At 39.5% G+C, this 20210-nt stretch overlaps 1 protein-coding gene across 2 annotated transcripts in view; it reads right to left on the bottom strand.

Annotated features, from left to right (window-relative positions):
* Window positions 1-20210, bottom strand: part of DNAH8 (dynein axonemal heavy chain 8) — a 311786-nt gene that overhangs the window by 178313 nt on the left and 113263 nt on the right. For both annotated transcript variants that reach the window (XM_043907360.1, XM_043907362.1), the window contains 8 exons: window positions 17486-17685; window positions 13495-13648; window positions 11704-11867; window positions 10805-10907; window positions 9493-9597; window positions 8976-9137; window positions 5712-5936; window positions 1313-1485 (listed from right to left, as the gene is read on the bottom strand). In XM_043907360.1, the coding sequence (XP_043763295.1) occupies window positions 1313-1485; window positions 5712-5936; window positions 8976-9137; window positions 9493-9597; window positions 10805-10907; window positions 11704-11867; window positions 13495-13648; window positions 17486-17685 (1286 nt within the window). The remainder of the gene's footprint in view (window positions 1-1312; window positions 1486-5711; window positions 5937-8975; window positions 9138-9492; window positions 9598-10804; window positions 10908-11703; window positions 11868-13494; window positions 13649-17485; window positions 17686-20210) is intronic.

Raw genomic sequence — 20210 nt, 5'->3', positions numbered from 1 at the left:
TGGTCAGGAGACATCTGAAGTCAGAGAACCAAGTAAGCAGTGGTGGGATGGCAGATGTTTAACAATGAGCCCTCTAGGGGAAAAAAAAACAAAGGTGATTTCTGTTTTTTGGCCTCTCCACATGGCATACAGGATCTTAGTTACCCAAGCAAGAATAGAACCTGTGTCCTTTGCAGTGGAAGCGTTAAGTCCTACCACTGGACCACCAGGAAATTCCAAATCTAATTTTTACATCTGCTGATTTCTGTGGCATAAATACGTCCACCATGGCCAATGGCAACGCTGGTAATGTGATAGCACAAAACTGGGAAGAGGAGCATGACTTTGGCTCTTGCAGGCTAGTACAAGCCAGCTCCAGCACACCTCTGCCAGTAAACCATGTTACTATGAAGTGTTTCACTCATTTAGACACATGTAAAGAACAATATAATGAATCCCCTTGTATCCATAATGCAGCTTCAGTTACATCTGTTTCAGATCTAAGCAAACTTGGTAAAGTTTCATAAGACATGAAGCTTTATACATAAACATCAATCGAAGGGAAAACACCCTGAAAAATTTAGACTGTGATGGAACTGGGCATATAAAGGGAGGTCAGATGAGTCTAGAAGAGGCTGAAGACGTAATTTTGCTGTATCATAATTTTACCTGGAGTCAGCTCTATTTAAAGTAACAGCAGAATTAGTTGTTCTATGACCCAGTTTAAGTCGATTCTACAAACATTTACTGTCTTCTACACATGGCATATAGAACCAGGTATTTGCAGGACATGTAAGAATGGCAAAGACCCAGTACTTGTCTAGTGTCATATACTAGAAAGAATGGTGAGGGGATGTGCCATTAACTGATTATTCATTCAGACCTGGCCAGGAAACATCACTTTAGGAATCAACTTCCACGTATGAAAAACCAGGAGACACCATTTACAAGGTACCTTCCTTCTTTGCAATTCTAATGACCCTCTTTAAGGCTCTAGAGAGCCTTAATCTGTAATCTTTGTCCATCCTGTAATCTCAACTTCATTACTCAACTTCTTTTTTTCTTTCCTTTTTTTTTCCAACTTCATTACTAAACTTCTCATAGTCGACATTCAAGCATCCTTTTATTGTTTTACTCTTTTCTATTTAATAAAAATTTAACCTATATGTACTTTTAAATAATGACAGTTATTTCATTGTTAGGCTTTGATGAGCGAGCCCAGAGCTGACAAGACAGCAATATGCTTTTGTTAACATTTCAAATGCAAATTTAAGACAATTGTAAGTACGTGATTTAATTACACGAATGGAATAACAAAAATGGAGTTTCCTACCGATCTGTTAATGGGGTGATAACAAGACGATCAGTGCACCCCAGAAATTCATTCTGGTAAATAAAGTCAACATCTGTAATAGACACCACAGTTTGATCCAAATCTTCCTTAAAGTAAAATCTACTCTGTTTGAGCCATTCAAAATCAGTAACAGATCTGATATGCATTTTTACCTTAAAAACATGAAATACAAAGAGATTACATAATGAATTGCAATAGCATAAAACATAGCATATAGGCAATTTTTATTCATTCATTCATTAGTTGATTCTTGTCATTTAATATATATTTATTGAGTCTTTCCTTGGATGAATATTTAATGAGTCTTTCCTTGGAGTGCTGTGCTGGGTAAACAAAAACAGACAAACAGTTCCTGCCTTCTGAAGCTGACAAAACAGGGCAAAAGACAAATCAGATAAACAAGTAAAGGCAATAAAGTAGGAAAAGAAACTCAAGGTCATGAAATTATGTAGCAAGAAGACCTCTGACAAAACCCACTACAATATTGTAAAGTAATTAGCTTCCAACTAATAAAAATAAATGAAAAAAAAAAAAAAAGACCTCTCCTAGTCTAGGTCTGAGGGAGACACTCAGAGAAAGAAACATCTAAACTAAACCCTGCAAAAATAGTAGGAATTAGCTAGGGAAATAATAAATTAGCTAGGAAATAGCTAAGGGTGATGGAGGCATGAGAGGGCAAAACATTCTAGACAAAGACCCAGAAGATCTGGCTGGTGTGTTTAAGAAACTGTAAGAAGTTCAGTACTGCTGAGGCATCCAGGACTCCGGAGAAAGAGTGAGAGCTGAGGCTTCAGAGGGCAGAGGAAAGAGGTTGGGCACTGTCCTCATGGCAATGGGAGAGGCATGGCCCTATACGCACACACGCCTTCTTGCACCAGCACTGTGGCCAAACCAATCAATCTGCCCAGTCATCAGCTTACACCCATGGGCCAAGAGGCTTATACCCACGGGAGGCCAAGAGGCTCCCACCACCATGGATGCGAGGGACAGAAACCTGATGAGCATGTTTAGGAACAACATCCCACCACAATACTTCTACAGTGCTTCATGACTTTCCATCAGCAAACCTGGAGAAACCCCAGTCCTGCCCACTCAGGGGAGTCAGTATAAGAAGAGGCAAGTGGTCCCTTTCACTGCTTCTCCACCCAGGGGCCCGCTTCCAGGTCATTCGGCTGACACTGAAAAACACTCAGGCAACTGTACATGCTCAGTTCTCTATCTCATTCAGTCTTCATGCTGTTTACTTTTTGCTGCTGTTTCATTGTCTATGATCTTACTCCCCCCTCCAGTTAAGAATTCTATCTTCCCTAAAGCATAGTTTGTATTCACCACCTTAAAAGGACTACTTTCAGGTAACAGTCCAGTCCACCCACAGGGACTCTGTTCTCTAGCACAGGCCCCTCAGCCATGGAGATGTAGTCAGCTAGCTACTTGCAACAGTCCTATGAGATGGTAAAGAGGGAATGGACCGGGGCTTGCCTGGTTGTCAAGTAGTTAAGAATCTGCCTGCGGAATGCAGGGGACACAAGTTCGATCCCTGGTCCAGGAACTAAGATCCCACATGCCACAGGGCAACTGAGCCTGTGCGTCCCAACTCTGAGCCTGCATGCCCTAGAGTCCATCCTCTGCAACAAGAGAAGCCACCACATTGAGAAGCCCATGGACCACAGCTAGAGAGCAGCATTCGCCGAAACTAGAGAAAGCCTGCACATAGCAACAAAGAACCAGCACAGCCAAAAATAAATAAAAATAAGTACACTTTTAAAAATAAAGAGGGGGTTGAGGAGGAGAGTATAAAGAAGAATAGCTGGTATTTATTGAGTTGTTACTGTATATCAAAATACATTATGTTCTAAGTACTATATATGGAAAAATAAAATGCTTACATGCGGGCTGAGAGGTACTATTTTACTTGGAATGCAAACTGAGGATGAGTTCACTAACAATTGAGATAAAAAGAAAAACGGCTTCAGAGTTTTAACTATGTGTATACTTTCTTTTAAAAAAAAAACCAACGTAAGGCAAGTAAAGCTATGCTCAGCGTTTTGATTTTAAAAAGAAGGTTCTTCCATGAGACCTCAACTTTAAGAGACAGAAATGTACAGATATTCTCAACAGCACATTCATAGCAGGTATAGTAATGGATTCCATGTGACTGCTTCTTGAAGTGGACTTCAAGGAAAACCAAAGGATAATGGTAATGGCAATTAAGTAAATCTGTAGAAGGCCAAAGCAATATGGTCTAAGTGTGTGGCTTTTTGATGATTAGCATGAACCAGAGAAATCCTAGAGCAGTGTTTCTTGAGCTTTAATATGCTTATGAATCACCTGGAAGTTGTACTGAAATACAGAGGATGACTCAGTAGGTCTGCAGAGGGGTATGGTGGGGAGGCTGAAGATTCTGCTTTTCAAACAAGTCCCTAGCTGAGGCCAGTGCAAGCAGTTGTCATACATATTTTGAGAAAGAAGGATTTAGATTACAGGGGAATACGTGGAATCCATGCCCTTCAATCTTCAGTAAATACAACTTATCTGATCAGAACTTTTGATACAAGTTGGAAACAGGTGGCCTGGGAATCATAGTCTCTAAAAAATGGGCCCCAAGTTGCATGAATTGTGGGTCTCTGAGGAAGGAAAAAGATACCTTAAAGGCAGATCAAGTCAGGGACTTCCCTGGTGGTCCAGTGGTTAAGAATCTGACTGCCAATGCAGGGGACATGGGTTCAAGCCCTGGTCTGGGAATTAAGATCCCACATGCCGGGGGAAACTAAGCCTGAGAGCCACAACAACTGAAGCCCATGAGCCTAGAGCCCATGCCCTGCACAAGAGAAGTCACCACAATGAGAAGCCAGTGCACCTTAATTAGACAGTAGCCCTCGCTTGCCATAACTAGAGAAAGCCCACTTGCAGCAATGAAGAGCCCATGTACCCCAACAAAGACCCAGCTCAGCCAAAAATGAATAAATAAAAATTTAAGAAATGAAGTAGAGCAGCATGTTCAAAATTCTTTTTAGAAAGGTTAAACAGAATAATGCAATGGTAGTCAAAAACGAAGCTAGTCAAAATGACGGACTATCAAAACTACCCGGGCCTCCTATCCCAAAATAGACAACTACTTCTCAAGACCACTTGTTAGGGTCCTGTTTCCAAAGGGAATTCAAATATCCCTCCTACACCCACTCTGCAGAACCTTGCCCACATCAAGTCCATGAAGACTTGTTGGACACTATCAACTGAACAGCCATAGGAAGCTTGGAAGCCATAGCAACCTGAAGCTTGGTTCTACTCAATCTGCACTTTTTTCACAACTGGCTCATCAGTTGGAGGAGTTAATCTAGAAGACATGACTGGCAGGTGGACCCATGAGCTGGATGGACCCAGGAAATCACAGGTTCCTCACCCTCTTCTCTGTCCCTGGAATGGGCATTCTGCCCACTGCTCCCGTAGTGGGAACTATTTTCATGGACGCACCTTTGAGAGAGGAACATGCCGTTGAGACCACCTGGATGGTATAGGAGGTAGTTAAGGCCTCTATACAAACTTATAAGATTCTGGCAGACAATGAAATAGAGTTACAGATGTAGAAAACAAAGCTACCAGGGGGTAAGTGGGGAGGGATAAATTGGGAGATCAGGATTGACATATACACACTACTGTATACAAAATAGGTAACAATAAAGACCTACTGAATAGCACAGGAAACTCTACTCAATACACTGTAATGACCTATATGGGGAAAGACTCTAAAAAAGGGGGGAAATATGGATATGTATAACTCATCCACTTTTCTGTATAGCAAAAACTAACACAACACTATAAATCAACTATATTTCAATAAAATTATTTTTAAAATTCTGGCAGACAAATGCAGAGATTTACTCCTCTAGAGGCTGCCCAAGACAAGCCTCAAAAGTATTCCATAAATTTCCTCACTAAAATTGCTAACTACCAATCTGGAGTGGCATGACTCTTTCTGCAGACTCTTGTCCTCTGAGTGCAGGGGCCAAGTCATGAACTAATATTGACATAACTCACGACCAAGCCCACCTAAATTATATCATATTCCTGGTTATTGGCTTAAACAGTTCAATCACATCAGTTGATTCCAGACTTTCAGAATGCCAAACCTGAATACACACACGACTGTTAAAACTACCAAATATATCTACTACTATATCTACTATATTTATCTATATATAAAACTACCAGTATATATTTGTAGACATTGTACAGGCAAAGCTGGTTGTGAGAAAGGACCAAACAGATGGAAGGTTCATATAAGCTAGGAAGTATGTATAATACTTAACCATTAATTATTAGAAGCACTAACTTATTAATACACTAGATTACTTTAAATTAAGAAAAAAAAATACTTTACCAAGTCATCAAAAATATCTCTCTGATGCACATGGATGGTAATTAGAGTTTCAAATTTCACTCTGTCAAACTTGCTCAGGTCATGTGTTGTCTGACTAATTAGAGTATTCAGAATATCCAAAAATTTCTGGTTTGTCACTTGCATGATTTTCCTGTCATCTTTTGCATTATTTAAAGCCTCTTCTGAATCATGTGTCCACAACATCTGAATTCCCAGAAGCCCAACCTAGAAATCCAGCAGACAAATAAGTTTGCCAAATATTTAAAGCATACCTGTGATAAAATTTAGTGGTCACTTATTCACATTGAGGTGAACAGTCTTATTGATTTTCAACTAAAAAAAGGACATGCATTTCTTCACTCTCAAAGGGGAGAAATCACTGAAAGTTCACACAATTGATTATTTATTTCAATGTGGACAGATAATAATTTAAACAACTGCTACGATTTTATGGAATTATATGTGCATTAATGGAATATGCTTGGGGAATTTTTCTATAGAGGGCTTAAGACCCATATACCTTCATACAATTACTTTCCTTTCTCAAAAAAACAAGTGGAAATAATAGATTATTGTGTATTTTTCTTCAGCAGAGTTTTCCAAAGGTTTGTTTGCATCTTCTAAAAAGGATATGCTGCCTATCTCTTTCCTTAATCTCATTCTAATAACCTTATCTCTATGTACATCTACTTCTCTTTCTACATATAGATCTAAAAGAGACAGAGACAGACAGAGACAGACAGTCAGATAGGGGGAAGCTTGTCCTTTGCCTCCTGAAGAAGGCATAGGAAAACTGTGAGTTGATGGTCACCTTACCTACGATTTCCGCCCCAGGAAAGGAAATGAAAGCGGTCAGAACTTGCCCTCCCCTCACCCCCTCGTCTGCAACAACTGTCCCTTTGGGAGCTTCTGTTCTTCCCCAGAATCAGGCAACAGATCCAAGATCATTTGAATCAAAGAGGAATTCCACATCTGGTAGAGGAAGGAAAGTGTGTGAGTGGCATATGGATTCTACAGGCATGGCATTCAATGTAGGTAAAGCAGGAATAAAACCCACTCCTTATCCCTGCTTCCTCTGGAACATCAATAATTTTCCTGCTAGAGCAGTGGCCAGTCCTGGGTCTGCAGGTGAAGATAACGAAGCCCTGGGATGGACAGGAAATAGCTGCTGTCAGGAAGCTCCGGATAGCAAGCAGATTCTCTTTGCACAAGGCAGAGAGAAACAAGGCAGAAATGGCAGTGTAAGGCTGTCTGATTTAAAGACCAAAGAGACTTACAGACCCTGCAAAATCACTACACAGTGGTACATTTTAAAACCTGACTATGTTTCTCACTAGGTTTAAGAAGGCAGGGGGCTTCATAGTGAAAACTGGAGGATGTTTCACTACAATAAAACACAAAATAAAAATAAAAAACAAAATTCTCATCAATATTATTTGGTGTCTATGATGAGCACAGTAAAAAATACTGAAAAGGAACACACTAAAATACTGTCATCATTTCCAGGTGGTGGAAATACGGGACAATTTTATTTTCACTTTTATATTCTTCAAATGTTTCCAAATTTTTGCAACAAGGATCCATTGTGTTCAAAATCTTCAAAATGCATTTGAGAAAAAAAAAGAGGTGAAACTTTAAACAATTTTAGATAAAAAATTAACACAGTAACAGGAAAATTGATTCTGGAAAACTGCTTTTTAAAATGCAATTTAAAGACAGTAATATATGTATTGAATGAATAATAAGTATATATTGAATGAAAATACAGAAAATGAATATACATATTCATTACTCTTTAAAGCAATTTTTCCATACAACTGAAATTTGCCTACTACAATGTTATGATTTTTACCTAAAAATCTTTTATCTAAAAATACGTACACACATTATATGAAAGTCCTAAGGTGGGAGGGGGGATCGGGATGGGGAATACGTGTAAATCTATGGCTGATTCATATCAATGTATGACAAAACCCACTGAAATGTTGTGAAGTAATTAGCCTCCAACTAATAAAAAAAAAAAAAAAAGAAAGAAAGTCCTAAAAGTTGGTCAATTTTCCTATTATATCCTGTCCAACTTCACCACTGCTTTAAATTTGCTTTTCAGCTTTTCCAACTGTAATGCTGTTATCTCCTTCCAACTGTAATCATGCTTTCCTACAGGAGGGAAACTATGTTGATTTAGCCTAAGGAGCTATTTTCCTCAGCTTATCAAATACAGTGTTTTATAAAGCTTTGTCACAAAGGTAATAATGCTAATAAGAATATTAAAGCTTGCCAAGAATATTACACAATACAAAAACGATATTAACGTATTCTCTTCATTGAAGATTGACTCTGTATTTGTATTTGTGTCATTTGAATAATATCATAGCATTTCAGCTGTCTCCACTGTGTGTGCAGTAATTCAAGATTTGGGGTTTGGGTTGGGAAGAGCAGTTGGGTTTTGCTAAACCCGCCTATATTTTTCTTGCCTTCTATTCCTCACTGTCTCTGACCCAGATCACAAATCATCACTCTTCATTTACCTTGGCTGAAAATGTAATGAAACTGTTACTTCCTCACTTGCCATGTCCAGCTTTAATAACACCTGGCACACGACACTACGCTTCCAAGAGTCAAAGGGCAGGAGGGCTTTTCAAGAAAACACCCGCTCCAGCCTCTTCAATGTCTTCTCTCTAAAAACTTGGCTCATGAGAAGAAGTCCTTCAACAGATTATGCCAATGTTTAATTACTTGAAGGGAAAATAAACAAAAGGCAAGATGGATTTCGTTTCAGGAAAAGATATGGTGACCCCTTTTATGTATGTCTACATCTGTATCTGTGTCTATATTTACCTGCGTATGGATAGAGATAGATGTTTTTATACATACACAGGTGTCTTTTATACAAGATGAAATTTCTCTTCAGTGCTTTAGTCTCAGTGAAGATCCTCAACAGTGGGAGAACAGTGCAAACCCTCTTCTGGGGGGACGGGGTGGGTTGGACTAGAGTGGTGTAGGAGAGGACAAGCGGGTAGGCCTCTCTAGCTTGTTCAAAGCTAGAACGGCTTCCTTGGAAAAGGAAATGGCAACCCACTCCAGTATTCCTGCCTGGAGAATTCCATGGACAGAGGAGCCTGGCAGTCTACAGTCCATGGGGTCACAAAGAGTTGGACATGACTGAGCGACTCACACACAGAACAGCTTCCACATCATCAGGCTGACTGTTCCCTGAATGTCTGTCCCCCTTACTTCTACTCTTTGAATGTTGTGCGTCCTCACCTGTGCTGGAAAGTGATTGAGGAAAGGTAACAGTTGAAATCCTGAATCACTGATTTGATAGAATGCAGATCTAATTATATTGTGCAATGATGACATCTGCATTTTTAATAAGTCCAGAAGCCAAATCTCCACAGGACCTTTGGCCATAACAGGATTATCCAACTGAAAAAGTATATTACAAGTAGGTTACAAATGGACAGTAATTTGATATTTTTACAAATGTCCTAAATCACAGTACCTCAAGGCAAAGCAAACGATTTCACACAAAATACTTAAATCATGAGTAAAATTAATTAATAATGTAGCAAGAAGTATAAAGATCATTTGGTCTAAAGCTTTCACTGTATAGGTGATAAAATGAATTCCAGAGAAATTAAATGAGTTATCTAAACTCGTCTGTAACAAAGGCAGGACTACAGAACTAGAACCTGACTCAATGCCCTCCCTTTCTCTCATAAGAGAATTGCATTCTAAATTTTAAAGAAGCCCTAACAAAATTTTAATCAAGTTAAATTACAATGATTTTTTCTCCTTCTCTTGATATGACAGCCATGATACGATCGTAGTCTTTTGCATGAAAGGTCACCTCATTTATGTTGTCAGACACTGCAGGGAGATGTGGCTATAAGAAAACACAAGACAGAGCAAACACATCACACACGAGGTTAAACACAAAAGCTGCAGGAGACGTGGGTTCAATCCCGGGGTCGGGAAGAGCCCCTGGGGGAGGAAATGGCAACCTACTCCAGTATTCTCGCCTGGATAATTCCATGGACAGAGAAGCCTGGCAGGCTACACTCCATGGGATCTCAGAGAGTCAGACACAACGGGTCAACTGAGCATGCATGCAAACACAAAAGCCATTGAGACGTTTCTTAAAAGCTTTGCTATCTTTTTTTTTTTAATATTTGTAAAAGATTAAGAATTTACTTCATTGTCTCAAAAGAAAAAAAAAAAAAAAACCCTTCTTTGACCCTTGACTGACTTGGAAGCCCACTTAAATCCAGCCCTCCACAATGTTTCCTCCAAGACCTCCAGATGCCCCTCCTCTTACATTATGGGGACTGAACTAGTGACTGTCATCCTCCTCCCAGTGGAGACTGAACCACACTGTCCCTGTCCCCTCCCTCCCAGGGACAGGTCAGTCCTCCTATCTTGGCTCTGCGTCTGCCTCACACAGCTTCTGCTTCCTTCCTGTCCTTTCTCATCCCCACAACTCCCCGGAAACCAACAAGGAAGGTATCATTAGCTGTTTCCCAGCTTCCCAAACCAGAAATGGTCCTGGGATGGGGTTTCAGTGCCACCACACTCAGTTCTGTGTAGTTTTTCTCTTCCTCCTGGAATTACTGCCCTTCGAAATGGCTAAAAGCATTTGAGAAGCATGCTGGACAGGAAAAAAGGGACAAATTTAAACCACAATCCCTATCTGATCTAAGAATATTTAGATTTAAATACTCATAACAATGAGTTACATTTAGTGAGCACATACTTTGTGTCAGGTACTTTTGATGCATTATCTTGCATAATTCTTATGACAAGCCTATGAGGTGGAAATGATTAATATTCTGATTTTACAGACAAGAAAACTGAGACACAGGAAAATTAAGTAACTGGCTAAGATCACCCAGCTGGTGAGTTGCATAATTGATAGCTCTTGCCTCCAGGTGATGGGCTCCAAATACAAAGAAAATGAGGCATTTTATAACCAATGTAATTTTTAATACACTTCTTTCCTGACTGCACTTTTAAGATGTTAACTTCATTTTTATTTTTTATTACACAGGCTACGGAAAAAAAGGATTTAGGTAACAGACATTTAGATGACATACCTGGATGGTATGGGAATCACTGGCTTGTCCAAGAATTTCCAGGAGAACTGGATCAGACACAAAGAAGAATCTTGGAAATAGTAATCGCTTCTTCTCCAAATACCTTTAAACAAAGTCACATTACCAAATAATTTTTTCTGAATTACTGATTTTGGGGTTTTTAGACAAGACACAATCACTAATATCAACAAGATAGTAGCAAACACTTATAGCCATTTCCCATTTGAAAAGTCCTGCTCCACTATAGATGGCACTTGGGAAAACAAGTGGAAATAAGTGATTCAGAACAAGGCATCATCTATAGTATTCTTTCTCATCAAGAGCCCTCCTGCAACCCTTCTAAGAGTACTGTGAACCTCAAGCTTAAATGCTTGAGGGTGAACATACAATTTATCTCCAAACCAGGATATTTTGAGGGTGAAAGCGGGGTGGGGGCAACTAGCCATTCAGTCAGGACAAAGGCAAAAATTTGGACAAACTGGGGTATATTTTCACCCTATTTAAAAAGAAAGTGAGAAAGAACTGCCTTTGAAGAAAATTATCTGTGAATTTGTTTGGCTAATTGCTCTCTGAGTGCACCTCTCTACTCCACACCTGCAGTGTGTTGACTGGTAGCCCCCAGAAGACGTGTCCACATCCTATTTCCTGAAATCTGTAAATACGGTCTCATTTGGAAAAGAGGCCTTTGCAAATGTACTGAAGGTAAATATCTCGAGAGGAGATCATCTTGGATTATCCAGATGAGCCCTAAGTCCAATGACAAGTATCCTCATAAGAGACACACAGGAAGAGGAGAAGGACATAAAAGACTGGAGTTATGTAGCCACAAGCCAAGGGTAGTTTGGGATAAAACACCATCACATATAAAATGTTAGGCAATGAAAAAATTAAACTCTTACCCTGTAAGTGACTTCTGACATACTTCTAATTGTTCGTGTAAATGAGGTAAAAGCTGCCCCATGGTTTCGTCTCCAACACAGCAACTAATCACATTGGGATTCTCATGAGCTCGCTGCATTATCTTTATCCATGACTTGTCGATATTCTGAAAACGTTTTGCTTCCTAAAGACAAACACGTAGTCAGTAAAAGTCGGCATGTGGATGACTGAATGAAGCAAAGTCTTCACTATGGCATCTCCTATAGCTCCTCAAGCCACCCTATTAATCTTAGGCTACATAATTTAAAGGAGCATTTTTTTTTCATCTGAATTAACTTTGAACAACAGAAACCCAAAGACATAAAACTGTTTATTGAAATGCTGTCCTATCACAATAGGGTTTACCACTAATTCATTTCCATACATTTAATACATTTTTCAAAGTGCTGCATGATTAATTTTCAGTGCTATCAACTTAAATCGCAAATCCAGTCTTTCAGCACCCCAAGTGTTTTGGTTTGATGAGCAAACTGAAGAAGCATGAAAATAATTTGATCTCAGTATCTTTGGAATAATTAAAGCTTAATAGTGCCCCAGGAAAAAGAAAAGGAGAAAACAGTAAAAATCCAAAACGAAGCTTCATTTAAATTTTTGCAAATGAAAATCTACTATTTACTATGAATGATATTAAGCTTGCATTCGATTGCAAAAATGCTTTTAGAAATTGGCATAATCTTGCCTCTATCAAAAGTTTTAAGTGCACTTTTGAAAAAAATATAACTTTCTGATTAAAAAAGAAAAGATTTCTGTTTTAAAAATGTGTTACAAAGGGAAACCAGCTACTTTCGAAATGCTTTTGTCCTTGATTTTGAAACTACAAAGATTTGCGACCCCATGGACTGTGGCCTGCCAGGCACCTCTGACCATGAAATTCTCCAGGCAAGAATACTAGAGTGGGGAGCCATTCACTTCTCTAGAGGATCTTCCCAACCCAGGGCTCAAATCCGGTTCTCCTGCATTGCAGGTGGATTCTTTACCGTCTGAGCCACCAGGGAAGCCCCATAGAGATGCCATAGGTATGGAAATTCAAAAGAATAGGACTAATTCTACAAAAGGAAAATTACCTCTATAGAATAAAGATATTAGTAATGTATGGGTATTCATTTAAAAGGTCTCAATAAAGCTGTTTTAAATAATTTGTTACAGGTTTCTAAGGCTAAGTTTCCTTGCTTCCTATTTCTGATCTACTATTAGTTAACTTACTAGTAGTTAATTTGTGTTTACGGATTACAGATTATTTTAACTCAGAGGAATAAGTCTAACTCTTAGAAGAGATGAACGTCTCTTCTTGAACTCCTCTTCTATGATAACTTAGTAGTATCATATTTGAATGCACCTCACCTCCTCAGACAACCTGGAGATTTGAAAATATTGTGTTTATAATGTATATTTATAAAATACTATGAGTTTCTTCTTTCTATTAATGTAAATTAAAGGTCAGCAGTTTGCAAATTTTTTGTTGATGGCAAGATATCAAACATTTTAGGCTTTGTAAGGCCATATGGTTTCTGTTACAACTACTCAACTGTGCCATTGTAATGCTAAAGCAGTCACAGACAGGACAGAAATGAATGGACATGGTTGTATTCCAATAAAGCTATGTTTACAAAACTAGGTGAGTTGGCCACAGTTTGCAAACCACTGGTGCAAATCATCAAGACATGACCATATGTCTTTCTGAAGATTTCTACAGGACATATAGACAACATACACCAAACTATTCTATCAGCAGTTACAAAAGCCGTATTTACCTGTGGTAGCTGTTTGGCTATGTCACCGCCTACAAAGACAGCTTCAAGATAAACCCAAAGGTTCTGGACTACTAGCCACTCTTCAATTATATCTGAGGAAGTAGACAATTTATACACCCAATTCTGAATATTTTTTTTAAATGGAGCATTATATCTAAAAAGTAAGAATGGAAAAATATTACATTTTAAGAGAGATTCAGACAATAGTAGGCTTTAACAAAATAATTTACAGGAGAAATAGTCCTTTGACAATGAATATTTTTTCCTACAAAAAAAAGAAGCTCCTATTAAATTTCATAAAGTAAATGAGATATTTGCATTTTTATGAATAAAACATAGAATTATAGTGATCTCACTTACTGTTCCCATGTATCAGTGATAAACTAAGAAATCTGCCTCGTTTTAAGCTACAGAGGTCTAGCAAAGGAATTGTACTGGTTGCTCCTTGGAGTATAGGGAAAATATGGACTAAGATGGCCTGCCAAGACGTCTATGAACCAAATCCAACTGGGGACTGCTCATGAGAATAACACATAGGGCCCTGTTGTCACTGGGCTGTGGAATGACTAACACAAAGCCTGGGGCAAACTTGAGGTCTGACGTTCACTACAAATGTGCTCTTCCTTACCCACAGACTGCTGATTCCACCAGGCACTGTGCCCGTAGATTCTGCAGTGTTAAAAGATCCAGAACTGCTACTCCCAAAAAGCCCCTGTTGGTGTTGTTCAGTCAGTCAAGTCCGACTCTTTGCAACCCACAGACTGCAGCATGCCAGGCTTCCCTGTCCTCACTATCTCCCGGAGTTTGCTCAAACTCATGCCTGTTGAGTCGATGATGCCATCCAACCAACTTATCCTCTGTCGCCCCCCTCTCCTCCTACCCTCAATCTCTCCCAGCATCAGGGTCTTTTCCAATGAGCTCTTCACATCAGGTGACCAAAGTATTGGAGCTTCAGCATCAGTTCTTCTAACGAATATTCAGAGTTGACTTCCCTCAGGATTGACTGGTTGGATCTCCTTGCCGTCCAAGAGACTCTCAAGTGTCTTCTCCAGCACCACAGTAGGAAAGCATCAGTTTCTCAATGCTCAGCCTTCTTTATGGTCCAACTCTCACACTGTACATGACTACTGGAAACACCATAGCTTTGACTATACAGACTTCTGTCGGCAAAGTGATGTCTCTTCTTTTTAATATGCTGTCTAGGTTTGTCATAGCTTTTCTTCCAAGGAGCAAATGTCTTTTAATTTCATGGCTGCAGTCACCATCTGTGGTAACTTTGGAGCCCAAGGAAGTAAAGTCTGTCACTGTTTCCATTTTTTCCCCATCCTGCTTTTTCACCACTGGGGCTAGCTAAAGAGTTCATGAGACTACAAGGTGTCCAAAAAGCTGGGCACAAATAAGAAAGACAAGAAACAGAGTGGATGCCATGAGGAAGTGATGGGAAGACACTGGGTAAAGACCCAATTACCTGCAGTTGGATTAAGAAGCCAAGTTCAGTTTGTGGCAATGCAAGTATATAGCTTTGAAGTTGTGTAGTGGCACTTCCTGGTGAGTGACATTTGTACAGTCTTAAAAGTTTTTTTGGTCCAGGACAGAGTGACTTGAAGGGATTCACATATAGAATGGGGTTCTTCTGGGTATAGTCTGATGCCTGAGTGTAACCTTTGATTTCTACAGAAGCCTATGGAGGTATAAAGTGGTTGTACAAAAACTGCCCCAAAGAGGTAGATGAGTTGGTCTAGTAGAGAGAGGCATTTTTTTCTCAACTCACAATTTATAGTGTGCATCTGACCATCAGTCTAGAGCTGAAAGGCAGTCAATATGCCAAAAGCACCTTCAAAATCAATACATGTAGACCAAGAGGGTGTGGATAAGCATTTTAGGGAGCTGAACCACCTAGATAGATGGAGTTAAAAATAACTTTGCCCAGAAATTTTTGAAAAGAGTCATCTTTGATGGTGTATAACTTCCCAACATGAAAAATGGGGATTTGAAATAAAATCACTAATGACAAGTTTTTGTCCTTTGGCCAGGTATTTGCATTGCACAACTTTGTGTGGTAGAACCTGTTAATGACAGAAAAGAAGGCTCAAGGAACCCCACAGAATCAGGGGCCCACCAGGAAAGTGTCACAATCCAGGTATTTGAGGTGAGTCAAGTCTCACCCATGGAAATACACAATTTCTTCTGACATCACATCTGAATAGCCCTAGAGATTCATCTGGCACTTACTACAAGATAAGGCTATGGTTGGCTCTGGAAGAGGCATTCTGGATCCAGTTGGTGCTGCAAAGTTTTCTAGAAGGAGGATCTCCCATAGTGTTGTGACTTCTCAGATATCCTTATACTCTTCCTAGCAGGACCTCAACACTGAGTTTACTAGTACAATAAATTAGTACTATAACTACTCAGATTACTTTGCCAAACAAAACTATGGTGTTTCCAGTAGCCATGTATAGATATAATAGTTGGACCATAAAGAATGCTGAGTGCCAAAGAATTGATGCTTTTGAACTGTGGTATTGGAGAAGACTCGTGAGAGTCCTTTGTACTGCAGGGAGATCAAACCCAGTCAATTAAAAAGAAATCAATCCTGAATATTCATTGGAAGAACTGACGCTGAAGCTGAAGATCCAATATTTTGGCAACCTGATGCAAAGAGTCAAGTGATTAGCAAAGACCCTGATGCTGGGAAAGATTGAAGGCAGGAGGAGAAGGGGATGACAGAGGAAGAGATTGTTAGATGGCATCACCGGCTCAATGAACATGAGTCTGAGCAAACTCTGGGAGATGGTGAAGGATAGGGAAGCCTGGCGTGCTGCAGTCCATGGGGTCACAAAGAATCAGACACGACTGAGCGACTGAACAACAACAACTCAAGTTATATGCAAGTTAACAACAAAATTAAGAAAAGTTTCAAATTCTGAATTCCTGGGTTGCACAACCAGGCCCAGATGAACCTAGAGCCTTTCTTCAAGATATCATCATTCAGGAAATCAAGATGGCAAACTTTGCAATGAACCATGGCAAAGCAGCAGCCTGTGAAGTCCAGGAACCACTGAATAGCCAATGGTCACCTTTGCCAGGTTATTCAGATTCCCTGAAAGCAGAGGATGATCCCTAGAAGTTTAAGCCCAGCAACTGCACCCTAGAACTCCTAGGAGTTTTGTGAGTTAATGCATTATTAAAATGCAAGACTGTCTTTGGGCTAGAGGTGTTGCAGGATGTCATTCATTAAACAGTGATCCCAACCTGCAGATAGGGTATTAGAATCCCCATGCACCCTGGGCACTGACCTCTGCTAATGACCTCTGAAATAATGTGACGCATTTCTTAGGTGTGTTAGGGTAAAGACCAGTTAAGAATCACTGGACAGTCAGCTAGGGGATTAGAGGTTGGTAATACTCAGACCAGGGCCTGAGAGTATATTTAATCTGACTAGGTCCCATTTCCTAAAGCTGCACTTGAGATCACAAGTCACTTTCAAGCTGATTCAGTAGTCCCATGATAGACAGATCACCTCATTTAGGCTGCAGTGGACCCAGCACAGATGTAGGCTTTTCACCATAAAAATCCAAATGTGAGTGTCAAGCCCCTAACAGTATATTCCTTCATGTTTGCCAGCCTACTTTTCTTGGGCTATTGGGTGAACACTTGAGGAGGTTCAGCCAAGGAGGCCAATGACAAAAAAAAATCAAAGAATGAGATAGAAAGATAAAATGAAGATGTCATCTTGGTAGGCAGTCAAGATATTCAGAAGATGAGCTGCCAATCTGGGGGAGAATAATTATGATGGGAAGGTGAGTAACAAAAAAAAAAATTGAGGCCATGATTATTAGGGAAAATAGGTAGTTCATGTAAGGACTGACAAGAGTCAACACTTTAGGTCAGAATCTCATGTTCTGCCACAGCTACAAAACTGGAGTTTTATCTAAAATTATATTACCCTAAATGACAAATCAAAACCTTCCCCTGCAAATTATACAATTACCTGTTGCTTAGTAAGGAACCTAAAACCATTAAACTGTCCTCCATCAAGGTGATAATCTCTCCCGATTCAGTTCCTTTGAGCAGGAGTTCTCCCTTTCCCTTAAAGGTTGCAAAACTCAGGCTCTGATTGGTCCAGTTCTCAATCACCTGAGTCAGCTTAGCTTCAATATCCTTCTCCTTAATGGCAGATATGCAAATATCCTTCAGAGGGAAATCAAAGAATATGTCATGACATTTTCAATTACAAATTCAGTGCATTAGAATCACAGAACTTTTTAGTTTTGGCCCTAGAAAGTCACTGGGGTTCCCGGGTTGCGCAGAGGTAAAGAACCTGCCTGTCAATGCAGGAGCCACAGGTTCAATCCCTGAGTCGAGAAGATCCCCTGGAGAAGGAAATGGCACCCCACTTCAGTATTCTAGGAAAATTCCATGGACAGAGTAGCCTGATGGGCTTCAGTCCTGGGATTGCAAAGAGTTGGACACAACTGAGATACATGAGATATGGAACTTAAATCATGTTTCATGTTTCTATTTTTAATTGTTGTTTTTCAGCCAACATGGACATAATCACAGCCGCACCCTGGCTTGTTAAAAGAAGCAAATGAGAATATATGTGAGATTCTTTTGAACTCTTTAAAGTTATAAACATTGCTATAGTCCCACCTCTTCTGACCCTAATATGAATATCTCACTTGATTAAAAGTTAATTCTAATTTTTATGGATTTTCCTGTTTTTCTGAGAATTTTTGATATGAAAGTCTCACAAAGGTAAATAAAATTAAGGTATTTTCCCAACATACCTCAATTGATTTTCCTACTTGGACTCACAGAATCTCAGAGATGGGAAAGGATATGAAGGTGTAAGGAATTTCCACAAATTAGTGTGTAGGAGAGCTTCCCTAGTAACTCAGATAGTAAAGCAACTGCCTGCAATGCAGGAGTCCTGGGTTCGATCCCTGGGTTGAGAAGCTCCCCTGGAGAAGGAAATGGCTACGCACTCCAGTATTCTTGCCTGGACAATTCCATGGACAGAGGAGCCTGGCGGGCTACAATTCATGGCATCGTAGAGTCGGACACGACTGAGCGACTAACACACACAGTGTGTAGTAAGTGTAATAAGAGTGTTGTTAACTGTTGTGAGTTCTGAGAAGGGAGAAATGACTTTTGCCTACAGTCAGGAGGAAAGGCTTCATGGAGGAAGGCACATCTGAGAATAAGTAGGATACCAACAGGGGGAGGGAGAGGACATTTGATAGGAAGGGAAAAGGCTTCCTTTCAAGGCAGTGACTGAAGTAACAGTAAGCAGCCAGCTAGGCTACTAGCAGGGTACGTGGAGCAAAGAAGACAGAATATATTGGCATAGACAACGCCGAGACTCTGTTTAGGGGGAAAATAACTAATAACTGAATCCTAGAGTTCCCTGGACTTGCGAAATGAACTTTTCAAAAGCACAGCCTATGAACAGCTATACTCTTAAGTGTAAAAACCTACTGTAAGAATGAAGTGATCATCAAAGTTTGGTTTTTTTTTAAATTCCTTGATTGTTTCCTTCAATAGTATTTGAACAGCATTTATAGGGCAAAAATGCTTCAAAAACAAAAGTTTTGACATATATATACTGTTAAAAAGAAGTAACCACTCCCAAATTCAGGACTTATGTCCATGAGACCCACAAGCCCATAATGAACTGAGAAATAACTCTTGAATAGCTTGCTTGTACTCACCCAACCCAGGGCCCAGCACAGAGGCAGCTCACTAAAAAGCTTTCTGTGAAAAAGGGGCCTATTTGCTTAGTACACAAATATACCCAAAGAGATTCACAACAAAGCACATAAATAAAGGGTCAAGAGTTAAAGACAAGGAGAGATCTTAAAAACAGCAAGAAAAAAAAAAAAAAAACCAGCTTGTTATGTACAAGGGAACCCCCATGAGACTACCAGCAGATTTTTCAGCAGAAACTTTGCAGGATAAAAGGGAGTGACACAATATATTCAAAGTGTTGAAAGAAAATAAAAACAAAATTGCCACCAAGAATACAGTACATGGTGAAGTTGTCCTTCAGAATTGAAAGAGTGATAAACAGTTTTTCAGACAAGCAAAAGCTTAAAGGAGTTCATCATCACTAGATAAGTCTTACAAAAAAAAGAAGTTAAAGGGACTTCTTTAAGCTAAAATGAAACAGAGCTAATTAGTAACAGAAGACTATATGAAAGTATAAATCTCACTGGTAAAGGGAAATAAATAGTAAAGTTCAGAATAGTCTAATGTTGTAAAAGGTGTTGGGTTAATCACTTATAAATCTAGTATGAAAGGTTAAAAGACAAAATTAGTAAAAATAACGAAAACTACAATAATTTGTCAGTGGATACACAAGATAAAAAGATGTAAACTGTGACACCAAAAACAAAATGTAGGGGGGGAGTAAAAATGTAGAGTTTTAGACTGCATTCCAACTTTAGTAGCTAGCAACTTAAAATAGACACAAGTAAATGTGAAGATAATCCACGAGCATAGATTGGCATTAAAATGTCTACACTACCTAAAGCAATCTACAGTTTCAAAGCAATCCCTGTCAATGACATTTTTCAAGAAATAGAACAAGGGGACTTTGGTGGTCCATGGTTAAGAATCTGCCTTCCAAGGCAGGGGATTAGGTTTGATCCCTGGTCGAGGAACTAAGATCCCACATGTCTTGGGGCACCTAAGCCTGCCCTCCTCAAAGAAAG

This window comes from Cervus elaphus, chromosome 7, assembly GCF_910594005.1.
Source record: "Cervus elaphus chromosome 7, mCerEla1.1, whole genome shotgun sequence".
Lineage (NCBI taxonomy): Eukaryota > Metazoa > Chordata > Mammalia > Artiodactyla > Cervidae > Cervus > Cervus elaphus.
Note: the sequence above shows the minus strand (reverse complement) of the source record. Positions and strands in the feature narration are given on the sequence as shown.